We start from the raw sequence: 12112 nt of genomic DNA on the forward strand, positions 1-12112 counted from the left end.
TAAATAAAGGGAGAAAACCCACACACCATACACTGGAATTAGCAACATAATGACATCCTTCATCTTACATTCCCAGGCATTCATACGGAGCGTGCACCGAGGCTCCTGAACACATAGCCCAACCTGGTACACTTTCCTCAGCCCACACAAGGTCTTATAGGAGGCTTCTATAGACTCTGTACACATACATTCACACATATACAATCTTCTCTTAATGTACTCTTACGTGCTTTTTCACATACGCCCAGTCCCACACGGCGTTTCTCTGTTAAGAGTGACAAGTGGTCAAATGATTCAAAAACCACAAAGTGGAAGGGGGGAAGCTCAAACATCAGGGGTGCACAGGTGAACGGTATAATTGAGTTAATGCATCACTCCCACATAGAAAGACTTAAAAAAAAAAAAACAACCCAAAACAACAACTTTGTAGAGTGAGACACAAAAAGGAGCTCCAACTTTCCACAACCATTTTATTCCAAGGTAAAGTTCCATATCGTTAATTCTCTAACTAGAAGAGGTTGCCACAAAGCTGCAAGCCTCCCTTGCCTGATTATTTTCTTCTTCTACTTTCCCTCTCCCTCTTTTTCTTAATATCTGGGAAATCCTTTGGCTGATAGTGTTCCATACCCAGGCTGTGCTGGATTTACCAATAACGAAGCAGGAAGAGCATAGAAGAACATAGAATAGCCAGAACAAAAATATTTCTTCACACACATACCCCCCAAGTTATGAGGCATCTAATTTGGCATTTATTACCCAATGAAATCTTCCTCCTGCGACAGTCCCAGGGAAACTGGAGTCTACAGGTTTGTGCCTGTGCAACACAACAACTTCATTAGAGGCTCCCGCTTCCAAATCACTGCTGCATTTATCTCCTTCTGAGTACGTACGCAATTCCATTGCGGCTCACATGTAGCTCTACCTGGAGTTATCATTCACAGCATGTCTTTTGTAAAGTACTGCTAACCTCAGATACAAAAGGGAGGACACGAGACATGTTCTAAATTCAAAGACAGTCCTTTTACTTTGTGTGACCTAGACACACTGACGGCCAGACTTGCAGCTGCATCTCAAAGTCAGGAGGGAACTTTAAATGTCAACCTGTTTTTCCCATGGTATTATTCTTGTTTCTGAACTACACAAGCTTTAGGGTACACAGAACTTACACATCAAAGCTTTAGGAGTCAAAGAGCTTCTTGAAGGCCCCTTCAGGTACCGAAAACGTCCAGTGATGTGCTTTGGGAGAAAATGATAAAACGGTGACGGATGTTTTGGGTGACAAAGTAAATTGAGTCACTGTTATGCGAGTGGGCGGTAACAACTCTGTGCAGTACATACCCAAAACTCTTAACAAAGACAGTTGTAAGCAGATCTTATGAGATTAGGCTAGGGAGTGAGAATTATTTTCTTGACATTTGGTAGAAGACAAAGATTCATCCATCATTTTCATACAGAACGACCTCACTTGTTTTTAGAAATAGGATGTATTATGATTCAAGGAAACTTAAGAAATCAACACAATCAAGAGATCAAAGGCTTGTGTTGCGTGTTTTCATTTTTACAAATGTCATTCAGCTTTAATTATTTATAATGCTTCACAGTACACTAGTAAATGCTGTCATATTTCATAAAATAATTAAGTCTTAGTAATAGGAGACACCTCCACCATCCTGTCTCTATTTAATATTTACTGAGAAGTGATGTGCGTTTTATGATCATTATCATGTCTGTAAATAAATGAAGCAAAATGAGGATGTTTCCTACCCTTAAATTTCTATTTTGGTCCAAGGCCCCCATCTGTAGTCCCAGGTATTTATACGCTCATCAACAGTGACGAGGCTTGTGTAATGAGGGATTTCCCACTATTTCTCTGCCGTAACTTTTTCCCCTTCAAATGCAGTAACAAAACCCACTCTAATTATAACTCCAGCTACTTTTTGCCACAACAGACAGGCAGATGGTGCGGGAGGGGAGGCCAGCTCAATTCTTGGCTTCTGCTTGCAGAGGAAGGGTCAGGAAGGCACATTAGGCGCATCCCAGACAGACTTGTTTAGGAAGTTGGAGAGAAACATCAGCCAAGGAAACTCAAACCACCTGTTTTTGACAGCAGCATTTCTGAGTGGAACTGGACGGCCAGTGGACACGGTGAGTTAAGAAAACCAGCGCCTCCAACCACTTCCATTGCTAAAAGCGAAACTCATGGTTTCCTGCTCAGGCAAGCCACCTTAGCCAAAGACGAGGCACGATAACCAAGCCACCAACCCACTGTCTATTGGCAGCACGGAACGCCGAGACAATTTGTTACGGCCCCGCTTTTGGAAATCCCTGAGCTGCGTACAAGCAAGAATCCTAAAGCCTGCCACCCGCTGCATCGGGCAGGATTTCTCCCCTTGGTCATAGTGAAATTACATTTCTCTAGATAAACTATTCCCTAGCGACAAGCGTTTGCCAAACGCCACTTGAGCTCTCACAAGAGGGCCATTAAAACTTACAACTTTATTTTTATTTCCAGTGCCACTAATCAAGATTCCTGGGATTTCTAAATAATAATTAATAAGAAATTAAAAACCATTTGCATTATTGATGGTTTTGGTTGGTTTGTTTTTTGGCTTGTGTTAGTTGGTTTGGGGTTGGTTTTTTTTTTGTTTTGCGAGTTTCTTTTATTTTGGGGGGTTGTGTCTGTTTGTTTTACTTTTTACTGTTTCTCTAAGCTGAAATAATTAAGTGACAAGACTGCATTTCAGATAAGTTTTTAGAGCTGCAAACATCTGCTGGATAGAGCTCTATTTCCAAGGTTTTCTCTCGCCATAGCTTTTTACTATGGAAATATTCTTACTGAGCGTCTCTTTGGTTGAATTTGAATTTCTCTTTATTTCAAGAATTACTTTGGGAAAGCTACTTTAACCTCTACTTTAGCTAAAAGAGACTATGAGCTTCCTCACAGAACTTTGCAGTGACAAAATGAAAATTTAAAGGAAAGAAAAATTTACCCACTAGCTTTGTATCACGACATCTTGTAAATATTCTGCTGGGTCTAGAAATGTAGGGGGTAAATACTACTCCAAGAATCAACCTGTAGAGAGCATTTCTCTCTGGCAGGGGTACATATTTAATTCCCTTTTTTTTTTTTTCATTTGCCAATTTCTTCACAGTGGGATGGGAAACTGAACTTTTGCTTCTATCGGTTTACGAAAAAAACATTTTTCATTTTGTGAGCCCATAGTTCAGATTTTAAGCAGAAAAGCCGAAACATCGTTAAGGTACTTAATTCACAGAGAGGTACTTAATAACACGGAGACCAGCTCTGCAAGATACCCCTCATCAAAGGATCGACCCTTCTGATCGCAGACCGCCCCTTCCCTCCCTCGCCAGCCCCGCATCGCCAGCCAGACCAGCGGCACCCACCTCCTGAGCTCCCGCGGCAGCAGCCCCCGTTACATCAGGCAGGGCAGGCACCCCGTCTGCAAATTAAGATCCACTTAAGGGATGTGTGTTGGCAGCGCACACACGCGCGCAGAGAAACAGGCACACTTTAAACCCATTAGCTCACGCAGAAGCACAGATAAGTGGCATATCCCCACTGTGTATGTATACATAATCACAGCGTATTACTAGAAAGAAAACAGCAAGCAAACATCTACTCTTAACGGGATGACGAGCTTCTGGTGCAGGCAACGAGCTTCATGAATGTCAGGTGCAAGGTGGGTATGGCTGGGAACATGGCAAGGTCAGGGGAGTTTTCGAGCTCCCTATGAGGCACACCTGTATTATTTAAAGCAAGTTTTTCCTCCTCATGGTTCATTATGGGGGGACAAACATGCCTACATTGGTATTTACTACACAAAATCATTACATATTTAATATAGCAGCTTCTACATTGTAAGCTGGCCACATCAGTACAAAATATTGTCTTCTGAACTATGTTAAGTCCTGGTTTTGGTACAATTCTAGAGAAACTAACAAGTTATTTGTATGCAACAACTATGTCATTAGCTAAATAGTTCTGCATTACAATGAAAGCAGTTGCTGTTCTGAAACAAAAAAAAAAAAAAAGGAGAAAAACATTTAAGCCAGATTCAGGTAAGCCGTAGTTTCATAATAGGGAGTAAATTCATACAGGAAATATTTTTCTTCTTCCTTTTTTCCCTTGTGACAATACCTTGACCTCTCTTTCAGCCACCCGTTTCGTTCCTTCAATTGCCACCAACAGAATTTACGTGCATTTTCATGAATCTTTATTATTTTAAGCAATTTCCAACTGTTGGATTTTTTCCTGCATGTATAAATACAGATATTATGGTTGTATGTTAATGTAATGCACCTGCATAGAGAATCCTAAATGAGCTGTTTGAAAGTCCATATGCTGCCTTGAGTATTTTCTATTGCATTAGTGGATAAGGGAGTCCAAGTGCCAACATAAATAGATTTTCCTGTATATAATAGAGTCATTTACAAATGTATTTCAGCACCATAATTTACTGAGAGAAATGGTAGCAATTTAAGGAGCCTGGGGGGTGTCGGGTGTGGAGAGCTCAGTGAAAGCCCTTTGCGGAATTTTTCTAGTCTTCTGTCTACTCTGATTGTTCTCATTACAGATAAATAAGGGAGTGTGCATTATCTGTAGGAAACTAGATCCAAAAGAAGAAAAGGTGTGGAAATCCAAGGATGCAAAGAAAGTGTACATTCTCGCACATACCCTAAGCCAAGTAGAATGAATAATATGCATCAAGAGATGCTTAGGAAAGGGCTTTTATGTCTAAAAGTTCAGGACTTGCTGTACACTTGCCTAGACAGAGGAGATGCAGAAGGAGGAAGAGAAATAAGCCACACCTTTCCTCCTACATGCATTTATTATGAAACCCTTACAAACAAACACCACGCAGAAAGCTTCAAGGATACCCCTGTCTTTAACACACTTGTAGTTGATCTAGAGAACAGGACATTATAAACAGACTGTAATATCCCTCCCCAAAAGGGGAAGATGCCAAACCTAATGCAACAAAAATGAAAATGCATAGCCTGAGTAGAAGCACCTCCAAGATTTATTGCAAGCCCCATGCCTTCTGTACCAAGACACATTAGCAAACCTGTCTCATTAGCAGTTACTTCAACAGCCCACCTACAGAATCTGCCTTTACCTGCAATAGACAACTTGCCCCTAAACACCATGCACTAGGAAAACTGTGAGAGTAGAGATGGAAAAGTACCAGGAGACAACTGATGTAATGCTCTTTAGGTGTCCAGGAAGTTTTCCTTTTCACATCGCTTATTGAGTCTAACACGAATGAGCCCAAAGTTCACACTGACCAGTGAGACCATCAGCCCTTACGGGGAAGTCTCCCTGCATACATGAAGTCTTATGTAAAACTTCAGCTATGAAGAGTGTTTAATTACATTGGTTTTAAGCCCTACCACATGCAGCGACTCAAACCGTTACTAAGTTATCTCAGATGTAAATTGACAGCACATTAATAAAAGTATCTCCATGTCAGAGGAGATTCTTCAGCTAATTTACCTAGAGCCAAAGGCACTCTTTCCTTGCAGAGACAAAATAAGTAGCAGCTCTGTGTTTTCTGTCCTCCCAGTTAAGAGGGCTCATCCCTCAGCACGCTGGAGTACTAGTTACTGATGGTGTGCTGCCTCCGCTGGGGCTTTGCAGCCAGAAAGCAGCCAGGATTAGGTAAGACTTGAGAACTTTTTGGCATAAAGCTTCTCAGACAGCAATCACTTTCAGCAGCTGCTGACCATTAACAGATCTTAGGTAGTAACAGAAGAGCAGACCAGCCCCTTCGTACAGGTGTATTTACCGCAGGAAGAAAGCTATTTATTTGACAGCAGAGACGGGGGTTAAACAGATGGCCATAAAAATATGTAACCCTGGTTATGAAAGTAGCACCCTGCTTTGGCTATAGCAGGTCATGTGGCACCCCGGGGGCTGCCCGCTCTCAGCCCGCAGCCACGCGTGGGGGTGCTGGGCGCAGCAGCCCATCACTCGTACCAACCGCTGGGGCTTATGCAAGGGCGGCCGGCACGGGTGGGGAGCGGGCAGGGCCGGGAGACCCGCACTGCGAGACATTTCCCACAGAGAGACACCCCCCTCGGCAGCAGCGATGCCACCAGAAAGGTCTTTCCGATCCCTTTTGCGAACGTTTGGAGGCGGCGCCGGGAACACGGGCAGTCGTGTTTTTAACTGAAAACGGCAAAGCGTAAAGACGTACCTATTCCCCCCGGCAGCCGGGCAAGATTCCCTGACTCTGAGAAACTCTGAAGTTCACCCACGGCCACCGTCCCCCTCCCCACCTCCCCTGGCGCTGCCGCGCCGGAGGAGCACCGCAAACCTGGCGGCAGCGGCGGGGCTGGGAGCAGGTCGCCGGCTTAACGGAACGCCGATCTGAGGGGGGGCTCTTTTAGGCTTCGGGATGAAGAAAAAGCCCCCGCAGGCTCCAGGGTGCTGCCCTCACGCCGCTGCCCGGCCGCACCGCCGGCGGCCGCCTCCCCGTGTCCGGGAGGTGCCACCGCCGAGAGGGACAGACAGGACGCCCGGACCCGTCCCCGCCCGCCCGGCACCCACCTGTAGGACACCTGCTTCCTGAAGGTGAGGCTCCGCAGCTTCTCCTCCAGCGACTCCTCCGCCGCTGACAGCCCCGGCTCCTCCGGGACCCCGGCGGCACCCGCCGCCTCCCCGCCACCCTCGGCCCCCCGGCAGCCGCCGCCACCCGCCGCCCCCGTCTCCTCCCCGCCGGCTGAGGCGGGGGGGTTCATTGCGGTGGGGCAGTGGGGCCGAGAAGGAGGAGGGGGTGGGGGGGGCAGGCGGGGACCGGCCAGCGGCTGCAGGCGCTGGGGGGCAGCGGCGGCGGCCGGGGGGACGCTGCTCGGGGGCCCGCGGGGCGCGCTGCGAGCCGCGGCGGCTGCAAATGGCAGCGCGGCCGCGCAGCATCCATCGGCGGCCGCACTGCAGCGGGGCATTGTGGGAAACTCCCGGCCGCCCCCGCCCCCCCGCCACGCCCCGCCGACCGACAGCCAATCGCCGCGCCGGGTCCGCCGCCACGCCCCCGCCCCCCCCCCGCCGCCGCCACGCCCTGCCCGCGCCCCGCCCCCGCGACAGGGCACCGCAGGGAGCCGGGGATGCCGGGCCGGGGTCTGGCATCAGCCGTGCCCGGTTCCCTCCCATCGTCGCGTTAAAAATACCGCTGAGAGGGAGCGCGAGTGCCCCAGAGCATCCAGCGGTGGCCCAATTTCTTATATCCCATCCTTGTTTATGTATAAACCACTTTTAATTGTTATTTTTGTTCCCTCGGGTAATCTCAATTCATCGCACTCGGAATCACGGAATCACAGAATCACAGAATGGAAGGGGCTGGAAGGGACCTCTGGAGATCATCTAGTCCAGCCTCCCTGCCAGAGCAGGGTCACCTACAGCAGGTTGCACAGGAACGCATCCAGGCGGGTTTTGAATGTCTCCAGAGAAGGAGACTCCACCACCGCTCTGGGCAACCCGTTCCAGTGCTCTGCCACCCTCAAAGTAAAGAAATTCCTCCTCATGTTTTGGTGGAACTTCCTATGTTCGAATTTGTGCCCGTTACCTCTTGTCCTGTCGCTGGACACTAACGAAAAGAGCCTGTCCCCATCCTCCTGACACCCACCCTTTAAGTATTTATAAGTGTTGATAAGGTCCCCCCTCAGGCATCTTTTTTCCAGACTAAAAAGACCCAAATCCCTCAGCCTTTCTTCATAAGAGGGGTGTTCCAGTCCCCTAACCATCTTGGTAGCCCTAAATCAAAGCGCCCCAGGGGATATCTTTTGACACAAGCATCACAGTGGCCCTGAGTAAAATTAGTTGTCCTCCCACCTTGTTCCCGCTTCTCCCTTCTGTTCACTGCAGGGGGGGGAGACTTTCCAGGGATGCATTGGCGTGGACTATTTAAGCACATGAGCCGACAGCAACAATAAGATTAAAAAGTACAGAAAAGGTCAAGGTCTGGGGCTACACAGGAATTGTAGCAGGGATTATGCAGAGCCAGTGCTTTGTTTCCAGCATCCAAAGCTTCTCGATGCAATCCAAAATAGAAAGACATAAGAAAAAAAAAAAAAAAAGAGGTGAAGCAGGGACGATGACACTCCACAGAGAAGGCAAACCCCAGAGGAAGAGATTTCAGAACCAGCCCTTCTCCATGGGTCACCTCCCTGAGTGGCCTTGCCCCTTCTTCGTGATCCTTGTGCCGCAGCACAGCCAGGGGCGTGATCGAAAATCAAACAGGTGACCGCCTTTACCTGCTGCCCACACGCACCAGCGTGCAAATGGTGCAAAGTGGTGGGCATCAATCCCACTTGTGACGGTCAAGAGGTCCTTTACACCTGATTCTTGCTCCTTCTCCAACCCCACTTGAAGATTCAGCTTCTCCATACTTAGCACATATTGTGTGTACACCTTTCTCCTCGACTTCAGCAATTACAGGCTCTCCAAGCCAGCCAATTAACATTTCCCTGGTTTTCGTTGGCAGTAGAGAAGGGGGATGAAAAGTAGATTATTTTTTTTTACCGCAGTCCAAGCATTTAAAAGTTTAACCAACTTTCGAAATGATATTCTACCCCATGCATAAATGATGATCTACATGCACATATGCTTCCCCCAATATGGATATACGTGTTCTCAGAGTACTTTTAGTTACTAATGAAGTACTTAAAAGAACGCATAATTAAGCAATGTAATAAATGGCTTATTACAAGGAAAACTAAAGCTCTTACACAGAACTGTAAAAAGGTCTGGGCCCTGCTCTGAGCTGCGTGCAGAGAGAGATCTGTGAACCAGCATGGAGCTCTACCGAAACCATCAATGCCTTTTCCATGCAGAGCAGGGACCTCAGTTGGAAAGCCTCCAGCTGACCTTCCAGGGAAATTAGCAGCCAACGCTGCTAGTGAAAGCATCCAATTTAAGAGCACGTGGCAACTATTTTTTTTGCAGAAAGAAATGAAACCCTTTTGGGGTGGAACTGTCAAAGACTGGTTTGGAGCTAGCCCAACAGCCAGCCTCAAGGATGAGGAGCAGCGCCATAAGCCCCCCTCTAGCCGTCGAGTTATCCTCAAGGTTTTGTCGTTGGTGAAATCTGTATGTTCTGTGTCGGTCTGAGAAGCTGCCAATGCCATGCGCAAAAAAAAAAAATACTTTAATTGCAAATTAATTATTGCAGTTGGAGAGCAGAACAGTGTGCATCATCTCACAGCTTTATTCTCCTTGCCTTTGGTCCCTGTGAGAACAGCACCACAGCCTCTGCCCCGGCAAACTGCTCCACCTCCCCCAGAGCATTGGGGGCAAAGCCTAACGAAAAAAATCAGAATTTCCTAACCCCTTCCTCCAGCGAACAACCACACCACTGAGCCGCCTCCTCCAGCACAAACCCTGTTGTAGCTCCTGCTTGTCAATAACCGTGTTGCCCACATGAGCGCATTTACGCTGTGCTCCGGGATTACCTGTTTTTCCTCCGACTGCTGCAATTTGCATGACTCATTTGCGACATGAAGTGCTAAATCGGCTTCCTATGCCTTTTTCTGAACATGAGCAATTATCAAGAGAATCTGAGGCTCGTGAGGGAAAGCCCAGCTTACACAATTACCCCCAGGCATAGCTGTCAATTCCTGGGGTTTGAGACAGGCAGCGACAACAGAAACTTCATCAGAGCATCACGTTTGCTCCAAGACGTGGCTGCAGACATGCCGCTGGATCAGGAGGGAAAGGATGAGCACAAAAATAGATTTTTTTTTAGCAGGTTTTGCCGGTATCTAGGATCATTGCGCTGGCAAAAGCCTGAACTCCCACAGCTGGGATCTCGTTTCTTAGTGCCAAGGGCTGGGTTGCTGGGTTAAAAGGAGCACCTGGTGTCACTCCCTGGTGACATCCCCACTCATCTAGGAGGGCTGAGAAGCTTCAGTGGGTGAGGAGGCCCTTTTCCTGGGTGGGAACTTCTTGCCATACCGCGTGCCTTGAATAGCAGGGTGGGTAGTGGGAATGAAAGAGGAAATGCAGAGAAAGAAGGGGATTCAGCCTTTTAGAATAAAGCTAAGGGAAGGAGGCTCAATCCATTACTCACATGCCTGTGTGCACAGGCTGTGAGCGCTGCAGTAACTTCTATTCAGAGTGGGAGGGACTGAAAAATCCTATTCCTGATGGAAAAGAGGTGGATATATGAAAACGGGTAGTGCGGAAGAAAGGGGTGAGGCAACCTTCCTTGCTCAGCGTGCCAGGCTAGCCAGTGAGAAGTCTATATTAGAACTCCATATTTGTTAAGAGCACACAAAATTAATCCTCAGGATAACCCTCAACATTTGCCCTTCAGGAAAACATACAAAAATACTTATATTTATACACATATGCAGGTGTACATGAGAATTTGTGTTCCCTAAAATTTTTTTATTTTTTTTTTTTTAAACATGACTAAACAAGCAGCCAGCTTCTCTCCCCAGATCCCATGCTGATAGAGATGCCCACAAAACCATTCACTTTTGGACAGCCTTTGAAGCTCAAGTGGAGCATCTGTTACCTGTTGGGTAACTGAGGGATGCTGAAGCTTAACGTGGAGCAACCTGCCCTCACCTCAGCAGATCTGCCAGCACTGGCTCCGTTTAGCTCTCCGGTGAGTTACTGCTTTCTGTTATGTTCTTTTTTTTTTTTTTTTTTTTTTACCGTTTTACAGCTATTTCTCAGCACTGCTCACCTCTCTGCGTGTAGGCTGCCATAGCTAGAAATATGCCCTGATTCCTGTCGTTAAGGTGTGCGGTGGAGGTGACAACAAGGGCCTGATCCTGGCTTGGAAGTGCCTGGGTGCTGCCTTTTCACAAATGTCACGGGTCAAACCAAGGTTTTTACCGAATAGGTTTATTAAAAGAGGGATAACCATAACCCAAGCATTTCTTTAGACAGTGGAAGTGAGACAACCTGACAAACATGGACTTACTCTGCAGTTGTTATCTTTCCTTGGTTGTATCACAGCAAAGATAAGGGCCAGAACTGCTAATTTTTGTCCTTACTGGAGATCCACAAAAAGAAGTAGTTTTATAGTAACATATAGAACTCGTGTAAGCACAATTTAAGATTAATTCTGTTATAAAAAGTTATTCCTGGCTTCTGTAGGGACCGTTTGAAGCCCATAGGAGGCAGTACTGAGAAAATGAGAAATCAAATCAGTCAATTCTTGAAGCACAAAGTGGGGGGAGAGAAGACACACACGAGTTAGTTACTCATTCAACACGAAGCGCAGCAGGCTTTTGTTTCTAATTACTACCTCGTCTGGATCACCCTGCTTTGGTTTATCTCAGCGTGCTTTATAGAGAGGAGGAAGCCACCACTAGTTCCCTTTCGTGGCCCATGAATCTGAAGCATGGAGAAGGGTCAGACAAATTCACCAGCACACCTTGACCCAGAAGTTCGTTTCCTCAGTCCCTCTCCAGTGCTCTCTCGCTACAGGACATGGCTCCTACAGAATTATTTTACTTATGGCAAAGATGCAAGCTTTTGCTCACTGCTTCTAAACTGCAAGCTAATGAGGTCCATGTTTCTAAAAAAAACCCAAAGCAAATGAACCAGGAAAGGGAGCACCAGTAATGTACCTACCATGAAATAACATGCAGGGGTGGTGAAGTCTGTGCTGTTGCAAAATCATAGAATCTTAGAATCAGAATGGTTAGAGGTGGAAGGGACCTTTATGATCATCTAGTTCCAACTCCCCCGCTGTGGCCCAAGGACACCTACCGCTAGACCAGGTTGCTCAAAGCCCCATGCAATCTGGCTTTGAATACCTCTGGGGATGGGGCATCCACAACTTCTCTGGGCAACCTGTTCTAGTATCTCATATTTCTTCCTGATATCTAATCTAAATCTCCCCTCTTTCAGTTTAAAACCATTACCCCTCGTCCCCTGATAAAGAGTCCCTCCCCATCACTCCTGTAGGCCCCCTTTAGGTACTGGAAGGTTGCAGTAGGGTCTCCCTGGAGCCTTCTGTTCTCCCAACTCTCTCAGCCTGTCTTCACAGCAGGGGTTCTCCAGCCCTCTGATCATCTTCATGGCCCTCCTCTGGACTCACTCCAACAGGTCCATGTCCTTCATATGTTGGGGGCCCCC

General features: G+C 47.0%; 1 protein-coding gene across 8 annotated transcripts in view; it reads right to left on the reverse strand.

Annotated features, from left to right (window-relative positions):
• The window catches only part of DGKI (diacylglycerol kinase iota), a 217565-nt gene extending 210607 nt beyond the window's left edge, over window positions 1-6958 (reverse strand). For 6 of the 8 annotated variants that reach the window (XM_063319739.1, XM_063319703.1, XM_063319729.1 and 3 more), the window contains exon 1: window positions 6572-6958. In XM_063319739.1, the coding sequence (XP_063175809.1) occupies window positions 6572-6937 (366 nt within the window). In that variant the 5' untranslated portion in view covers window positions 6938-6958. The remainder of the gene's footprint in view (window positions 1-6571) is intronic. The other 2 variants (XM_063319721.1, XM_063319750.1) reach the window with 2 other exon arrangements.
• Between the last annotated feature and the right edge of the window lie 5154 nt (window positions 6959-12112).

The sequence above is a fragment of the Chroicocephalus ridibundus genome, chromosome 1, assembly GCF_963924245.1.
Source record: "Chroicocephalus ridibundus chromosome 1, bChrRid1.1, whole genome shotgun sequence".
In the NCBI taxonomy this organism is placed as follows: Eukaryota; Metazoa; Chordata; class Aves; order Charadriiformes; family Laridae; genus Chroicocephalus; species Chroicocephalus ridibundus.